Source organism: Microtus oregoni, unplaced genomic scaffold (assembly GCF_018167655.1).
Source record: "Microtus oregoni isolate MIOR12 unplaced genomic scaffold, Mior012 000000F_ref0000247, whole genome shotgun sequence".
Lineage (NCBI taxonomy): Eukaryota > Metazoa > Chordata > Mammalia > Rodentia > Cricetidae > Microtus > Microtus oregoni.
Genome location: NW_024543059.1, coordinates 92,268,017 through 92,285,057, shown reverse-complemented (window position 1 = coordinate 92,285,057; position 17,041 = coordinate 92,268,017). Strand labels below are relative to the sequence as shown.

Here is a 17,041-nt window from a genome sequence, read left to right as displayed (position 1 = left end):
AGATGGCTCAGTGGTTAAGAGCATTGCCTGCTCTTCCAAAGGTCCTGAGTTCAATTCCCAGCAACCACATGGTGGCTCTTCTGTAAAGAGGTCTGGCGCCCTCTTCTGGCCTTCAGGCATACAGACAGAATATTGTATACATAATAAATAAATAAATAAATAAATAAATATTTAAAAAAAAAAGAAACTGCCTTGGTAGAGCTGGGTGGTGGGGGTGCACGTCCATAGTCCCAGCACTTAGGAGGCAGAGACAGGAGGATTTCTGTGAGTTCAAGGCCAGCCTGGAGTTCCAGGACAGCTAGAGCTGTTACACAGAAACCCTGTCTAGAAAAAAAAAATTAATATTAAAAAAAAGTTGCCTTGATCTTGGTGTCTCTTCACAGCAGTAGGACAGGAGCAGAAACACTAGTACAGAAAATTCCAAGTAAGAGTTATGATTGTCTTGACTCTTACCTCCTGCCTTTCTGAGGTGAAGCTGCTCCTCAGTGGATAGACTGCTCACCTATCATGCATAAAGCCCTGCACTTGATCCTCAGCACTTCATAAGCCTAGTGTAGTGCACACCTATAATTTGGACCTCTGGAGATGGAGGCAGGAGGATCACCAGAGATACATGAGATCCTTGCTGCTACCCCCTCACCCCAAAAGGCATAGAGTAGGCCTAGAAAGCAAAAAGGAAAGGGAGATTGGCTAAGTGCCCCTATACAGTCCATCATTCAGCTGCCTGTGATTGAACTCAAGGGTCCTCCTGCTTCAGTCTCATGCATACTGGGGAAGGGGGCTTTACAGACAGAGTTTATTAATTGTGAGTTCTTATAGTAAGGCATGATAGCCACCTCCCAACATCTAGAATAGACACTAACTATGTGTAACAATTTCAGTAAAATTAAACAAAATTGGAAATGGAGTTTTTCAGTTGCCCTTGATGGAATCTCAACCCCATGACAGTGACCAGGGTAGCACTGAACAGAGCTGATCCATTTTCACTAATTTTTTTTTCAACAATGATGATTAGAGGGCACAGGTGCCCTCAGGTCTTTGGTTTTGCATATACATACAGTCAGAATAGAAGAGCAGAATGAGCCTCAGCCTCAACAAATAACCAACTCTTTGCCAACTTATCTCTTGAGAGTAGTATTGAACCAACTTCCATTAGCAAATGGAGAACACATCCATCTCCCGGAGTGGAGCCACGGAAGACATGCTCAGGAAAGTGACATCCATCTCCCAGAGTGCAGCCACGGAAGACGTGCTCAGGAGAGTGGCATCCATCTCCCAGAGTGGAGCCATGGAAGACGTGCTCAGGAGAGTGGCATCCATCTCCCAGAGTGCAGCCACGGAAGACGTGCTCAGGAGAGTGGCATCCATCTCCCAGAGTGGAGCCACGGAAGACGTGCTCAGGAGAGTGACAGAAGGAAGTGAATACCTGCTCACAAATGTAAGTAAAATTTGTCTTCTTGCCTCTAGGCAGACACACACAGACACAGAAGCAGTCTGTGGAGGGTAAATCTAGTGAGGGAAATGACAGGCAGGCACCTCCAGAGCATCAGATAGAGACTTGGGAAAGCGGCTTCCCGGGTCTGAGCACTGCAGAGGTGTGGGTGCCCAGGAAAATGCCCTCTGATAATTTGTCTCGCTGCTGGCGCTGGAAATTTGGCTTGATTTTCATGTCCCTTAACAAAGCTCATTCATAGTGTCTGCTTGTCACTTTAAGATGACGTTGAATATCTAATTTATTTAAATATTGAGTGTAGAGGTCACTGTTTCCCACTGTAATGATGGACTGTATGTATCCCTCCAACTCCTGATCCAAAATAAAGCTTTGTAAGTTGCTTTTGGAAACCCTGTCTCAGAAAACAAAAGCAAAAAAACAAGACAAAAACAAAAAAATAGGTTGCTTTTGTTAGGTATTTGGTCACACCGATTAAAAAACAAGCAGCAAATACAACATGTGAACTTACAGTATCTACTCAGAGTTCACAGAAAGTTCTAAGTGGCATTAGGCTCATTCCTTATTTTTTTTTATGTTTGCCTGTGTGCATGCAGTACCATGGCACTCATGTCGAGATCAGAGGACAGCTTGTGGGAGTTGGGTCTTTCCTTCCACCAAGTGGGTCCCTGAGGTCAAACTTAGGCCGCCACGTTTGGTTGTAGGTGCTTTAGTCAGCAGAGCCCTCTTACTGACCTTAGGACATTTTCTATTTCACAAAATTATTTTTATTAGTGATCAAATGTTAATGTAAATAAACCATCTTTCTTATTTGTAACAATGATGTGCTTTTATTTTTAAATTTACTTATGTATATAGTGTTCTGGGCACCAGGTCTCATTATAGATGGTTGTGAGCCATCATGTGGTTGCTGGGAATTGAACTCAGGACCTTCAGAACGGCAGTCAGTTCTCTTAACCTCTGAGCCATCTCTCCAGCCCCAATGATGTGCTTTTAAAACTAGATTTAACCATGCATGTATAATGTAAGCTTTGTTAAGGAGCTTTGGTAGATCCATGTGACTCTGTTTGTTTGGGGGAGGTTGGGGAGGAAAGAGTTAAGACAGGGTCTCATGTAGCCCAGGTTATTATTGTAGAACTCCCTATGAAGAAGAGGCTGGCTTTGAACTTCTGATCCTCCTGCCTCCTGCTACTGGGAATTTAGATGGCGGCTACCACATCTGGCTCTGGGTTTAATCCTTGAATCTGGTTTTAAGGTGAAGCAGTGATGGTAGTAAAATTCCTTCTCCCAAGGCCAGGATGCTGCTGATCCTAAAGCACAAAACTCTGGTGTGTTTATGCTCTAGTAACTCGAGTGGCTCCTCTCAGCCAAGTTCCCTTATTTCCACTGAACTCTCTCTGAACACCTTGGATTAAAATTTCCCTGTTTAGGCTTGTGCTCAGATTCCTTTGTGCCATTTGTGTGTGTGTGTGGGGGGGCACCAAAAGCTCCTATTTGCCTTTTTAGAAATGAGATTTGAGAATCATATTCAAAAGCATCCACCTTAGCCTGTAGACATTTAAGTCATAGGGCGCCATGAGTCATTTTTGTCATGTTAGAACCTGTGCTTCCAAACGATGCCTGGCCTAGTTTCTGAATCACAGTAGGCATTCAGGTAATATTTAGTGAGTGGCTGAGGCGACACCTCTGGATCTAAGGACAGTCCATCTAAGAAAGCTTTGTCCTTTCCAAACAGGTTGCTGCTATGCAGCCAGTGGAGCGAAAGCCAAGAAGATCTAATCTTAACACTGGCTGAGTATAGAAGGAAAGGAGATCCCTTAGGCCACCAGGTATTAAGGTCAGACAGTAAGAGCTGATGTTTCATTAGGAAGCAAATACATAAATTTGTTGGGAGCTGCAGATCCCTGGCCCCTTGACTTTCTTTGCTTGCTTTAGACCCTTTGCCTGCTGGAGTGAACTGAGCAAAATACCTGTGCCTGCAGCTGCTCTGAGCATGAGACCTGCTCTGAGCCTGATGAAGCCTGCAGCTGAAAGATCCCGAGAGCTGGGCATGGCTAAGGGTCCCTATATAAGCTGCCCCTGAGCACAGTGAAGTGTGCATTGGCATTCTTGTATCAAGGATGGCCCGTGTCCCTGTCTCTTTGTCTGTGTGTGCGTGTGTTTTTCAGTCTCCAGGCTTTTACATAAATTGTCATTGTGTTGTCAGTGTAAGGGGTACCAGCTGTCTTATTCCAGTCTCATCCACTTCTTACATGTACCCCCTTTCCCCAGAAGGATAAATAGTATGTATTTGCTTCTAACAGTGCTGGTTCTTACTGAAAATTTAGATGTATACTGTAGCACTACATCATAGAGTATGGGGGTCACAACATACATAAAACACAATCCTCCCTTCCCCCTACCTCATCAGAGTAAGGTTCACCTTCTTTAATCTAAAATGCTGGGTTGATACAAGGAAGTAGGGTAGGAAATAAGGTTTTAAGAGTTATATGTTACTGTCTAGGCATCTTGATTGTGTTTGTTTTTCTCAGCCAATTAAAGAAATAAAAAGGCAGGGAAAAATCTCAGATATAACACACAGCAATAGGCACAAACTATTAAAAGTGAATACACATACACAGCAAGCACACAGAGAGACTCCCCACAGAGCAGAGGGGGATTCAGGAGCTAAAGGCCCTTTTTCCCATGGAGTACTGGGAACTTTCAGTGATTTGGTGGTGTTCTGGAATAGGTGCCCTTCCCCTAATTTTGAGTTGGCCATTTTAAACAAAGAGGAGCTTCTAGGCCCCCAGCTGCAGACAAATATGTATTTACAGTGCTATGGGGCAGGTTCTTGCCTTTAACTTGAGGTTCAGTTGGTCATTGAGACAAACAAAGAGAAGCTAATAGGTCCACAGCTTTGGGAGCCCAGCTCAGGACTGACCTTGAACATATCTGACCAGTCCAGACCAGTGAGCTGGGAGTGGAGCCCTGCGGGGAGCGTCCTGACAACCCAAACCAACCTAGTACCGGAAAGACAGGATGTTGTTTTCCTTCGACCACATTTCTGACTGTTCACACTTACCTGATTGAACTTAACTGGTGTCTTTCTAGATCTCACTGAAGGTTTAATAAACAGAGTAGAGTTACTCCTGGGTGACTCTCAGGGAAGGTAGGAGAGGAAGCATGTGGCAGGTCTAGGGGCTGGGTCTTCAGGAGCATCTCAGGAGGAGGAGCTGCTGTTTGGAGGCCTTTCTGAACACAGGGTCTGGAGAGGGGCAGGGGCGGAGGTGGAGCTTCCACCTGAACAATTGTGTTTGTATTTCTTTTCCTAATTCTTCCGTCACTGAGAAGATTCATAATCAATGTTACCAGAGTTGCTCGGGTCAGAACCTGGGGTCTGGCAACTCTAATAACCTAGGTTGTTACCTGTCCTCAGTATGCCACCTCCATATGTCAATTAAATGGACAAGTAATAGTGAGAGGCGGAGAAAGACCACATTCAATGTGGCCGTGTGAGGGAGAAGGACAGAGTCCATTGGCCCTCCAAGTCTGTCTTCAGAGTACTGACATGAGGTTTAGGTGCAAGCAGAGGGAGCCTCTGCTCCCAGGCAGTTTAATCAGTTTTAAACATTGTGTGAAATCTCTTTCCTGCAAAGTCTTCCCCTGGATGGCACCAGCTTCAGCCTTTTCTTGCTCCCAGCTTGAGATCTCCCTCACCCCTAGAAATTCCAATGTCCTAGGGACTATTGTCTCGAAAGTCTAGCAACTGAGAGGAGGGCACACATTTCTCTTCAGAATATTTTCATTTCTGCCAGGCTTGTAGTTGAGTAAGAATGGCTCCCATCGGCTCATATATTTGAATGCTTAGTCCTCAGGGAGTGGCACTATTAGGACTGAGAAGATTAGCAAGTGAGGATTTGTTGGAGGAAGTATGTCATTGAAAGGTGGGTTTTGAGTTTTTAAAAGCCTGTGCCAGGCCCAGAGCCTCTCTCTGACTGTGGATCAAAATGTAGTTCCCCTCTACTGCCCCAGTGTCTGCCTGCCTGCTGCGGTGCTCCCTGCCATGATGATAATGGACTCTGAAACTGTAAACCAGCCCCCAATTAAATGCTTTTTCTTATAATAGTTGCCTTGGTCGTGGTGTCCCTTTACATCAATAGAATAGTGATTAAGATACTTGTTATATGATGTTCTTCCAGGATTTAGGTGAACTGAGCAATTGATGTTTTGAAGTTCAGATTTAAAAAAAAATTCCCCCTGAAATTAAAAATGTTCTCCCTACAACTTTTCCTTTAAACTCTGCTTTATCTTTTCAGTTTTCCCTCCTCTTCCTTTTTGTAGGTGTGCATGGGGAGCCAGAAGTTGACACTGGGTGTCCTAATCCTATTTATCAAGGCAAGGCCTCTCCTTGAACCCAGAGCTTGACAATCAGTCAGCTTGTGTCCCTCACCCCCGTGATCCCACCTCTGCCTCCGAATCTCTGGGATTACAGGTAGCCACCAGTCCTGCATAGGAGCTGAAGCTCCAAACCCTGATCTTCACAATTGCACGGCAAGCACTGTCCACAGCCCATCTCTCCAGTCCCATCTTATTTTGATACAGGGGAGGGCTTTACTATGTAGCTGAGCCCAGACTGGCCTCCAACCTGCAATACTGTTGATCCTACTGAATTAAAGGGCTGCACCAGCATGTCTGGCCTTGAACAAGCCACAGCGTTCACGTGGTGATCAGAGGACAACTTGCAGGAGTTTGCTCTCTCCTATCATATGGCTACCAGAGAGTAAACCCAGTCTATCAGCTAGCTCTGTGGCATTGGCTTGACCTGATGCGCCATCTTTTTCTTGGAGACAGAGCCTTACCTAGCCCAGGATGACCCTGAACTCTGTATAACTGAGGATGACATTGAACTCAGTCCTCCAGTCTCTGCTTCTCAAATGCCGTGATTCATCTGGCTTTTTTTTTTAAAAAAAAAACTGGATAATTATTTTTAGATGGGGGGGGTCTCATTTTGTAGCCCTAACTGACTGTAAACCAGGCTGGCCAAATCTCACAGAGATTGGCTCACCTCTGCCTCCCAAGTGTTGGACACCTGGCTGGACAAAATTCTTTATGCCAGGGGTGTCTTCTATAGTTCTATATTGTTACAATTCCTGAAGCTTTAATTCAGCTCCGTGAGCATAACATATTTGGAAGAACACCACTACACAAGTATTGTAGGAGTGAGGCTGCTGCTGTAAATAAAAGGGCAGGAAACTAGTGACCCCAAGAGGTGCTTCAAGGAAGGATTAGGTTTACATATTAAGAAACTGGAAGGGGCCAGGAGGTGGTGGTGCACACCTTTAATCCCAGCACTCAGAGGCAGAGACAGGCAGATCTCTATAAGTTCGAGGCCAGCCTGGTCTACAAGAGCTAGTTCCATGACAGGCACCAAAGCTACACAGAGAAACCCTGTCTTGAAAAACAAAACAAAACAAAAATAAATAAAAGAAACTGGAAGCCAGGCGGTGGTGGCACACGCCTTTAATCCCAGCACTTGGGAGGCAGAGGCAGGCGGATCTCTGTGAGTTCGAGACCAGCCTGGTCTACAAGAGCTAGTTCCAGGACAGGCTCCAAAACCACAGAGAAACCCCGTCTCGAAAAACAAACAAACAAACAAAAAAAGAAACTGGAAGGGGACAGACAAGCTGCTAAGATTTCATGGAAAGAAGTAGAGTATGGAAAAGAGGAAGGAAGCAAGATTTATTTAATTTAACCTTTATTAATAAATTATTGGCCGGGCAGTGGTAGTGCATACCTTTAATCCCAGCACTCGGGAGGCAGAAGCAGGTGGATCTCTGAATTTGAGGGCAACCTGGTACACAGAGCGAGTTCCAAGACAGCCAAGTCTACACTGAGAAACCCTGTCTTGAAAAAAATTTTATATATATGAAGTAGAATAATAGTGGAAGCCATAATATATATGTATGCATATATGGTGTATATGTGTATAACATATATATTAGAAGTGCACAGAGGTCTTTCTACATCTGGAAGTGTCAGACCTGTTGTGTAGTTACTTTTTTATTGCTGTGTCTAATCACCATGACCAAGGCAACTTTAAAAGAAAGCATTTAATTTTGGGCTCAGGGTTCCAGAGAGTAAGTCATGACATCGTGGCAGACTGTATGTAGCTAAGAGGTTTACATCTGATTCACAAGCACCAGACATAGAACTAACTAGGAATGGTCTGGGCTTTTGAACCCTCAAAGTCCACCCGCCAGGGACACACCTCCTCCAAGCCGTCCCCGCCTCCTAACCCAGTGGTTATCAACCTTACTAATGCTGTGATCCGTTAATACCTTCCTCGTGCTGTGATGACCCCAATCATAACATTATTTTCATTGCTACTTTATAAGTTTGCTACTGTTATGAGTCATAATGTAAATGTCTGATATGCAGAAGATCTGATATGCGACCCCTGTAAAAGAGTCCTTCCACCCCCAGGTTGAGAACCACTTCCCAAACAGTCCACCAACAGGGGACAAAGCATTCAAATGTATGAGTCTATGGGGGTAATTCTCATTCAAACCACCATACCTGTCCATGCTATTTTGGGACACAGCGTCACCCGATGGTTCAGGGCCTGGATCCTTTTACCGGAGTCTGCAAATCCTTAAGGGCAAAGAAGTTGAGAGCCAGGAGCCTCCAGGCGGCCCAGTCTCAGTTCCTGCCCCTCCGCGTTAGACCCCGCCCGCAGGCCCCGCCCTATCCTCCCCGGGCCGGCCCAGCCGAGTCTCTTCTGCGCAGGCACCTGCCTAGCCGCCCCGCGAGGAGAGGAGGGGTCCTGAGACGGCCCCAGGGACGGGCAGTGATTGGCTGCAGCTGGCGGCTGGAGCCCGGCTCCAGCGGCGCTTGACAACCGCAGTCTGCGGAGCCGAGCGGTCGGAGGCGGGATTGGGGCGGACGCGACGGGGACCGGCTGCCGAGCTGATGGATTGACGTGCGGGCTGCTCAGCCCCGACCGCCGCCCTCTCGCTCGCGCCTCAGCCGGGGGATCGGCTGCCTCGCGGCTCCGGCCGCCGGCCTCTCTACCGCGTTTCCCTCCGCCGCTTGTGACGGCTCCACCCGGAGCCCTCAGGTGAGTGGATTCCAGAAGGCGGGGGCGGGCCGCCGGGCACCGTGGGTTGCCATGGTCACCCGTCGCCACCTGTCACGAACCTGATGAGGCGCAGAACCCACGGCCCCCCTGGGTGGTGGTCGCGAGCGGGAGGAGTGTCTGGGGTAGGCTTGGGTGGCGACGGCGACTAGATGGGTCGCCGGTGAAGCCGGGGTGGCCAGGGGACAGGACCTGAGACCCGCCAGGCCGCCTCTCCAGGCCGCCGCTCCTGGACCACACCTTCCCCTGGTTGCCAGCCCGATTCCGGCGGCGGAGCGATGCGCCTCGCCCTGGCATGGGGTACCCACCTCGCCGCCGCTGCTGAAGGGCGCGAGGCGGGCTGACTGCGCTGCATCTGTCTGGCCCCTGTGCTGGGCTGGAACGAGACCGAGGGCTGCGCTCTTGTCCCTTTCCCGGCTCGGCGAATGGTAGGGAGTGGCGAGGCTCGGGGGAAGACACGGGGGGGGGGGGGTCTGGTTTGCCCTTTCTGACGTCAGTGGTCTCTAGGAGCAGGCCTTCGGGGTCTGGGAGGGTGGGGACAGAGGCACCGTCTGAATTTCGAACGCGGGTTGTGCTGCGTGGGGGAGGGGGCGCCTGCGTAAAAGACACCGGAGGGGGGTTGTGGAACTCAAAGGGTTAAGCCTCTTAGCTGTATTGGGGAGAAAAAGATTGGGGCTCTAGCTCTGGGACGACGCCTTTGGCAAAGGGGTAGGGACCAAGATAGGCAGGGGTAGTGTGTGACCTGATGATTTTTCCCCATACATCCAGTCATGCAATTAACAACTACGAATGATGTCTGAGGGGAGCTTATGGTTTCCTTTTTTTTTTTTTTGGCAACTTGGTTCTCACTGCATAATGAAAGGAGAAGTCTTTGTTCCACCCAGATTCATCGGTTGAAATCCTGACACTTAGTTTCCCCCCTTTGTTGTAGAGTTCATAGAATGCTATAAAAAAGTTAATGACACAGAAATTAACATGCAGGTTTAAAAGGGCTGTAAATCTTTTTCACAGAAAATACAGGTTCAGGTTTTTTTTTTTTCTCAAGTGTTGGCATATGTTCTTTCCATTTTACTAGAAAGGAGAACCGCCGAGGAGCCAATTTTCCTTTATATGACACATTCTGGAGGTCTCATTATAAGGGAGATGTAATGAATCATTGTACATTAAGATTTGGGGGAAGGTACATTGCTTCCAACAACAAAATAACACGTAAATGGGAAACACAACTAAATAACCCATAGGTAAAGCAACCAAAACATAAACTCCTTGAATTGGGGTGCCATTATTGTGTGTGTGTGAGTGTGTAACATTTAACTTATTTCCCACCCTGCCGCTTCCAAGTTTTGTCCCTTTTTATGAAAATCAATAGTAGGAATGTATCATAGGAGAGCAATAGCGTTAACCAATATTTCTAGTTACATAATTGTACAGTCTTTTTTGCTGTTTGTGAAATAATTTCTCACTGAATGGACACCATATGACTTGGTTGGTATATGCTACAGTTTGAAAAACATTTCAAAATAAGAAAAATGTCCAGTTTTTCTTGGCAGTTCAGTTCCCTAGAAATCATATTGCCTGGATTTAGGATCTCTTTCTTTGGTACTGCAATTACAGTCTTGGAAGAGATACGTATCCTATCACTGACCTTGTTTGTTTCTCGTTCTGTAAAATAGGAATAACGCCTGGTGTTGGAGTCTGAGAGGGACTGTGATGTTGAGAACAGTTGATTTGCAAGCACTTGAGACAACATGAAGGCATCTGTTGACCACCTCTTATTGGAGGGGACACAGACAAGGGTCATTACCGTTTTCTCTGTAACCTTTTTAACATTTCTAGTCCTAGGACCTTATTTATTACAGGGGCTAAAAGGAATTATGGGAACACTTGAGGGGTATCCCCATTCTTGGTAGAGTTTTTAAAAAAATTTTTTCTTGCTTATATGGTGATGTAGGTGAAAGAGGGTATTTTCTTCTTGTATGTAAGGGTTAGTGATGCTTTCTTGCAAATCAGGCTGTTACTAATAACTTGAGTTATGTTTGGCACTGGAATCCTAACCGTGATTCACCAGTTCTTTACTAATGAAGACATAGTTTTATTCCCTCAGACTTAAGTTTTCCAAATTCAGGTGTTGACACCCTTTCAGGTTGGGCGTGTCGTTCAGTGACAGATACTGTTATAGTTTCCACAAACCCTGGGCTTGATCCCCAGAACAACAGAAACGAAGAAGAGGATGAATAAGAAACTGATCTGTAGGCCTGCAAGTGATGCAGGAAGGAGTCCTGAATTTCCCGTGAAGAGTTGGACATGTTTGTGCAAAACACAGCGGGAAGGCAGTATTAACACTAATTTCTATGATAACATTTAGAGATTTCAAAGTAGATTTCCCGTTGGAGTTCACTGATGCCAAGTAAACTCTCAGCTGAGTTTAGTTTCTTCTGTCCTTAAGTATAAAAGTTTAAGAAGCTTAGTTAATGAATAGCAAGTTCTTACATAGCCTAGGAAAAAAGTCAGATTTCAGTTTTGATATTTTTAAGGTTTTGAAAGTTTGACTGATATTAGGTTTACCATCACTTAAATTCTAATTTTCCCTTCTTTTTTAAAGCCCTGTAAAAAGTTAAGAGAAAATGTGCAGATTGATCAGTGGTTCTCAACCTGCAGGTCTCGACCCCTTTGAGGGGTTCGTGTGGCCCTTTCACAGGGGTTACATATCAGATGTTTTCATTAAGATTTATAACATTAAAAATTAGCAATGAAAATAACTTTATGGTTGGGGTCACGAGAATGTGAGGAACTGTATTAAGGGGTCACAGCGTTAGGAAAGTTGGGAACTACTGGTTTGGACAGACTGACCATTTCATCTGGGCCGTGTACTTATTTTCTCTAGAGTAAATTTCACAGCCCTGAGCATTTAAGTGTAATCCCCTGTAAAATGATGATCACAGAGGCATGAGGACTAATATAGATAGATAACGTATGGAAGTATCTAGCACAAGACTTTCTGTAAATAAATGTTAGTACCTTTTCACTTACTCTGCGTAGTTTCAAAGACTAATAGTTTGGGGCTGGAGAGATGGTTCTGTGGCTAAGAGCACTGACTGCTCTGTGAGGACCTGGCTTTAAGTCCCAGAAACCATATTGTGGCTTACAACTATCTATACCTCCAGTCCTGGGGATCTAACACCCTCTTCTTACCTCTGTAGGCATTAGGTGCCTGAGTGGTGCACAGACACACATGCAGGCAAAATACTCATACATTGAATAATAAAATACAAAATTTAAGCCGGGCGGTGGTGGTGCACGCTTTTAATCCCAGCACTCGGAAGGCAGAGGCAGGCGGATCTCTGTGAGTTCGAGACCAGCCTGGTCTACAAGAGCTAGTTCCAGGACAGGCTCCAAAACCACAGAGAAACCCTGTCTCGAAAAACCAAAAAAAAAAAAAAATACAAAATTTAAAAAGAATATTTTTATACCCATGCACTCTGTACTTCATGTTCTTTATAAACTATCACACTGAGCTGGGCGGTGGTGGCTCATGCCTTTAATCGGGAGGCAGAAGTAGGTAGATCTCTGTAAGTTGGAGGCCAACCTGGTCCACAGAGTGAGTTTCAGGAGAGTTTCCAAAGCTACACAGAGAAACCCTGTCTGGAAAACAAAAATAATCACACTGTTTTAAAACCAAGTGTGCGTGTGTTTGTGTGTGTGTTATTCTCATGTTCACCATAGTGACTTAACATTGTTTTTTTTTTTGGTTTTTCGAGACAGGGTTTCTCTGTGGTTTTGGAGCCTGTCCTGGAACTAGCTCTTGTAGAACAGGCTGGTCTCGAACTCACAGAGATCCTCCTGCCTCTACCTCCCAAGTGCTGGGATTAAAGGCGTGCGCCACCACCGCCCGGCAGTGACTTAACATTGTATCTGATGTATGCAGACTGGTGTTAACACGTAAAAAATACTTAAATATATGTTTAAAACTTTCAGTTACATTTATTTACTTACTTATTTTGTGTACATGCACATACACTCTGCTTGGGACAAATTGAAGAAGTTGACTCCCTCTTTCCATAATATGGGTCCTGGGATCAAACTCAGGTCATTGAGCTTGGTGGCAATTACTGAGGCAACTTGCTAGTACTAGTAAATGTTTTTGTTTTAAAGATTTATTTAATTAGCCTGGTGTGGTGGCGTATGCCTTTAATTCCGGCACTCTCTGTGAGTTCAGGGCCAACTTGTCTACAAAGTGAGTTCCAGAATAGTCAGAGCTACAGAAAAAAAGGGGGGGGGGAGGATCGTGTGTGTGTGTGTGTGTGTGTGTGTGTGTGTGTATGTGTGTATTTGTGTAGGGGTATGTGCTTCTTAGGGCTGGTACCCAGGGAGATCAGAGGTTCCCCTGTAGCTGAAGTTATAAGTGATTGTGAGCTGTCTGATGTTGGTCCTGGGAACTGAACTCAGTCCCTCTATAAAAGCAGTAGATGCTCTTAATTGATGAGCTGTCTCTCAGTTTCTGGCTTTAACAGTTTTCAAAGGTTATTTTGAAAAACTTAGGGATAGAATTGAGTAAGTTTTGTTTATCAATTTTAAGAAAAGTTGCGGGGGAATTATTGGGGATTTCACTCAGTGGTAGAGCACTTACCTAGTAAGCTCAAGGCCTGGAATTCTGTCCTCAACTCTGGAAAAAGAAAAAAAAAAGAAAAGGAAAAAAAGAGAGGTGGGTATGGTGGCACACATCTGTAATCCAGGCCTTGGGGGTGGAGTCAGGAAGATCATTAGTTCCAAGTTGCTACACAGCAACTTTTAGGCCAGCCTGAGCTATAGGATCTCATATAGACTCTGTCTCAAAAAGCAGTTAGACATGGTGCCTAAATGCCTGTAATTCCAGCACTTGGGAGACGGTGGATTACTGTGAGTTTGGAGGTAGCATGGTCTACATAACAAGTTCCAGGACAACCTAGACTAATAATGCCTCAAAATGTATGTGGAGGTGAGGGAAGCTTGGTGATGAAACTTTAGGTAATGTAAAAAGTAGATCACAAGTAAGTGATGACATTCAGCAGTTTTTTTGGTGCATTCACTGTGAAACGGCCTCGGTTGTGAGAAGTGTTAGTTTACTGTATATCGTTACTGACCAAACCATACCCAAAATACTGCGTTCTAATCTATGTGCTTTAATTAAGACAGATATTCGCATGTATTTAGAGGCGCATCTTCCGGTAGGGAGGGGATGTGAAGAATGGTTTTGTAAGGCTCTATTAACAATATACATAAGATCTAAGAATAGTACCCAGTGTTTATATATTGTAAACTAAGCAGTTAATCTTGTTTTGGGGATTCTGCTTTAGTTTGCAGCTCGATAATAGAACAGAACCTTTGTGATCTAATTTAAAAATTTTTCATTTGTAAATTTTATAGCTTAATTTTATTTTAAAAACTTAAGGGTTTAGTTTTATTTTTATTCGTGTGTGTGTGTGTGTGTGTGTGTGTGCGCGCGCGCGCACGCGCACATGCCATATGTGTATAGGTGCCTTTTGTGGCCCTAAGGAGGGTGTTAGATCCCTGTGAGCAGGAGTTCAAGCATGTTGTAACTTATTGGATATGGGTACAGAAACTGATCTTGGGTCTTCTGCAAGAGTAGTATTTGCTTTAAACTGCTGAATTATTTCTGCAACCCCATATTTTTAATTTTAAAATTAAAAGTTGTTTTCTTATCAGAAATCCACTGGCAGGGTGCATACCTTTATCTGCAATACTCAGGAGGCTGAGGCAAGAGGATCTCAAGTCTGAGACCAGCCTGAGCTATGTAAGATGATGATGATCCTTTGAAATGGGAGTCTTTCTGTGTTCATAAGACTGCCTGGAATTGCTGAGGTTTGAGCATATAGTCCTGCTTCAGCTTCTCAAGAATGTGGAACACCATAGTCGTCCTGGATGAGGCAATTTAGACCCAGAAAGACAAGCATTGTATGTTTTCTCCTCATATGTGGATATTGGTCTTTAAGCTTTAGATATACATGTTTCATTTAGAATGCTCACAATGGTTAAGTTGATAGATAGAAAGTGGGATGTTTCCAGGAAGGGAATGCAGTATACTGCCTCTGTCTCCAGAGTGCTGCTATTTTTAAAGTATATGCTACTATACCTGGCATAACTGTTTGCTTCTGTTTTATTATTTAAAAGTTTTTTTTTTTGACATAGGATCTTAGTATATAGCTCAGGTTAACTTATGTAGTCTAGGCTGGTCTTAAGCTTGCCATCTACTTACTGCAAATTTTCAAGGACTGGGATTACCATACTTGTGTGTTTGTGCAAAACTCTTATGTAGAAACTTCTATTTTTTAAAAAAATTTCATGTGTATGCCACATGTATGCAGTTGCCTGAAGAAACCAGAGAAGAAGCTGGGTACTCTACAGCTGGAGTCACAAGTGGTTGTGAGCTACTGATGTGGATACTAGGAACTGGGACTTGGGTTCTCTGGAAGAGTAACAAGCTCTCTTAACTACTGAACCTTCTTTCTAGCCTCACATTTAAATTTTTTGAATGTATATTTTTTTTGTTTGTTTTTGTTTTCCGAGACAGGGTTTTTCTGTGTACCTTTGGAGCCTGTCCTGGAACTCATTCTGTAGACCAGGCTGACCTCGAACTCATGGAGATCCACACCTGCCTCTGCCTCCCGAGAGCTGGGATTAAAGGTGTGGACTGCCACTGCCTGGCTAATATTTGTAATGGTACAAAATTCAAAAGATTTAACAAGGTACATCATAAAAAGTCATCTAACCATTCCTGTTACCTATCTAGGTCTTTGGGAAACAACCATTATTGCCAATTGCTTGTATTTTTTTTTTTGAGAGACATTTTAGGTATATGTATATGCTAACTTCATTTCTGTAGCTACTTAAAGTAGCACCAGGCCGGGCGATGGTGGCGCACGCCTTTAATCCCAGCACTCGGGAGGCAGAGGCAGGTGGATCTCTGTGAGTTCGAGACCAGCCAGGTCTACAAGAGCTAGTTCCAGGACAGGAACCAAAGCCACAGAAAAACCCTGTCTCGAAAAACCAAAAAAAAAAAAAAAATAAATAAAGTAGCACCAGGCTTTAAACATCATTTGTCTCGATATGTCCCCAATTGTCTGTTGTCATGTCTGTCCCTGATTCAGACCTTACCCCAGCTTTATCCCACTGTTGCGATTTAGGAGTGTGCCACCATGCCCGGGTATAATTTCTTCTTGTTTTAGCTTTTAAAAGTTTATTCTCTGGTGTGTGTTGTGTATTTGTGTGTGCACGCCATTGTATACATGTGGAGGTCAGAGAATAGCCTGTGGGGGTAGGCTTTCTTCTTCTAAGACATGGATTCCCAGGGATCAGACTTAGGGTTTCAGGTTTCGTGGTCAGTGCCTTTAGGTACTGAGCCAGTTCTCTGGTCCCCTTTTTATATTTTGAGCAGGCCATGCTGGCCTTGAACTTGCTCTATTGCCAAGGATGACCCAGTCTTCCTGCCTCTTCCTCCTGAGGGCTGAAGTTGCAGGTTTGCATCACCATGCCTGGCTTATGTGGTCCAGTGCTTCTTGCATGGTAGCTAAATCCTTTATGTTCACACCTTCAGCCCCACAGTCTGTTTCTGTGGGTCACCACCATCCACAGTTCTGGAAGGTAAGTGAGTCGGAGGTCAGAAGATGGTTGTCAACATTAAGAAAGGACACATGTTTATAGGTGATTAGCAGAATGATGGAGCTTTGTAGTTAGAAGGAAAGTTTCATTTGGTAAATTTTTTAAAGAGACCTGGAGAGATGGTTCAGAGGTTAAGAACACTCACTGGCTGTTCTTCCAGAGGTTGTGAATTCAATTCCCTGCAACCACAATGTGTCTCACAGCTCTCTTTAATGAGATCTGGTGCCCTCTTCTGGCGCACAGGCATGCATGCATGCAGAATACTACATACATTATACATAAATAATCTTTAAAAAATTACTTAAAGAATATCTATTTTCTTTTATTTAACTGACTTTATAAATCCAAAATTTCTGATTATCCCAGACTTTATAGTATTCAATAGAATATGTGCTTCCCCTTTCTAAAATATGAGTTGAAGTAAATCACAAAAATTAAATGCAAATCATAGAAAGAAAACTGTAAGCACTTTTTTTTACTATCCTAATTTCTTCTGCCTTAACTTCTGAATCATTCTTAGCCATCCGTATTTTCCTTCTTCCCTATTCTGTATTTTAAGTAAGCAACGTCATTGCAAAGGAACAGTTAAGTCATTTCTATTTATATTTGGTTAGAAAGCTAGCCCTGATTTTTTCTTTTGAGACATTGTCTTGCTGTGTAGCCTGAATTTGCCTTAGACAAACTAGATAGCTCAGGCTGACCTCAAATTCTCGGTAGTCCTGATGTGGCCTCCCGAGTGCTGAGTTCACTATAGTATGTTACTGCTTGCAGCTAGTTTTTCATGAAAATTTTTTTATTTTGGATTTTTAAGACAGAGT

At 44.2% G+C, this 17,041-nt stretch overlaps 1 protein-coding gene across 5 annotated transcripts in view; it reads left to right on the top strand.

Annotated features, from left to right (window-relative positions):
• The first annotated feature begins 8,225 nt into the window (after positions 1-8,225).
• The window catches only part of Wdr47 (WD repeat domain 47), a 53,500-nt gene continuing 44,684 nt past the window's right edge, over positions 8,226-17,041 (top strand). For 2 of the 5 annotated variants that reach the window (XM_041649979.1, XM_041649952.1), the window contains exon 1: positions 8,635-8,995. In XM_041649979.1, the coding sequence (XP_041505913.1) occupies positions 8,993-8,995 (3 nt within the window). In that variant the 5' untranslated portion in view covers positions 8,635-8,992. Of the gene's footprint in view, positions 8,550-8,632; positions 8,996-17,041 lie in introns of those variants that run through there. The other 3 variants (XM_041649969.1, XM_041649962.1, XM_041649988.1) reach the window with 3 other exon arrangements.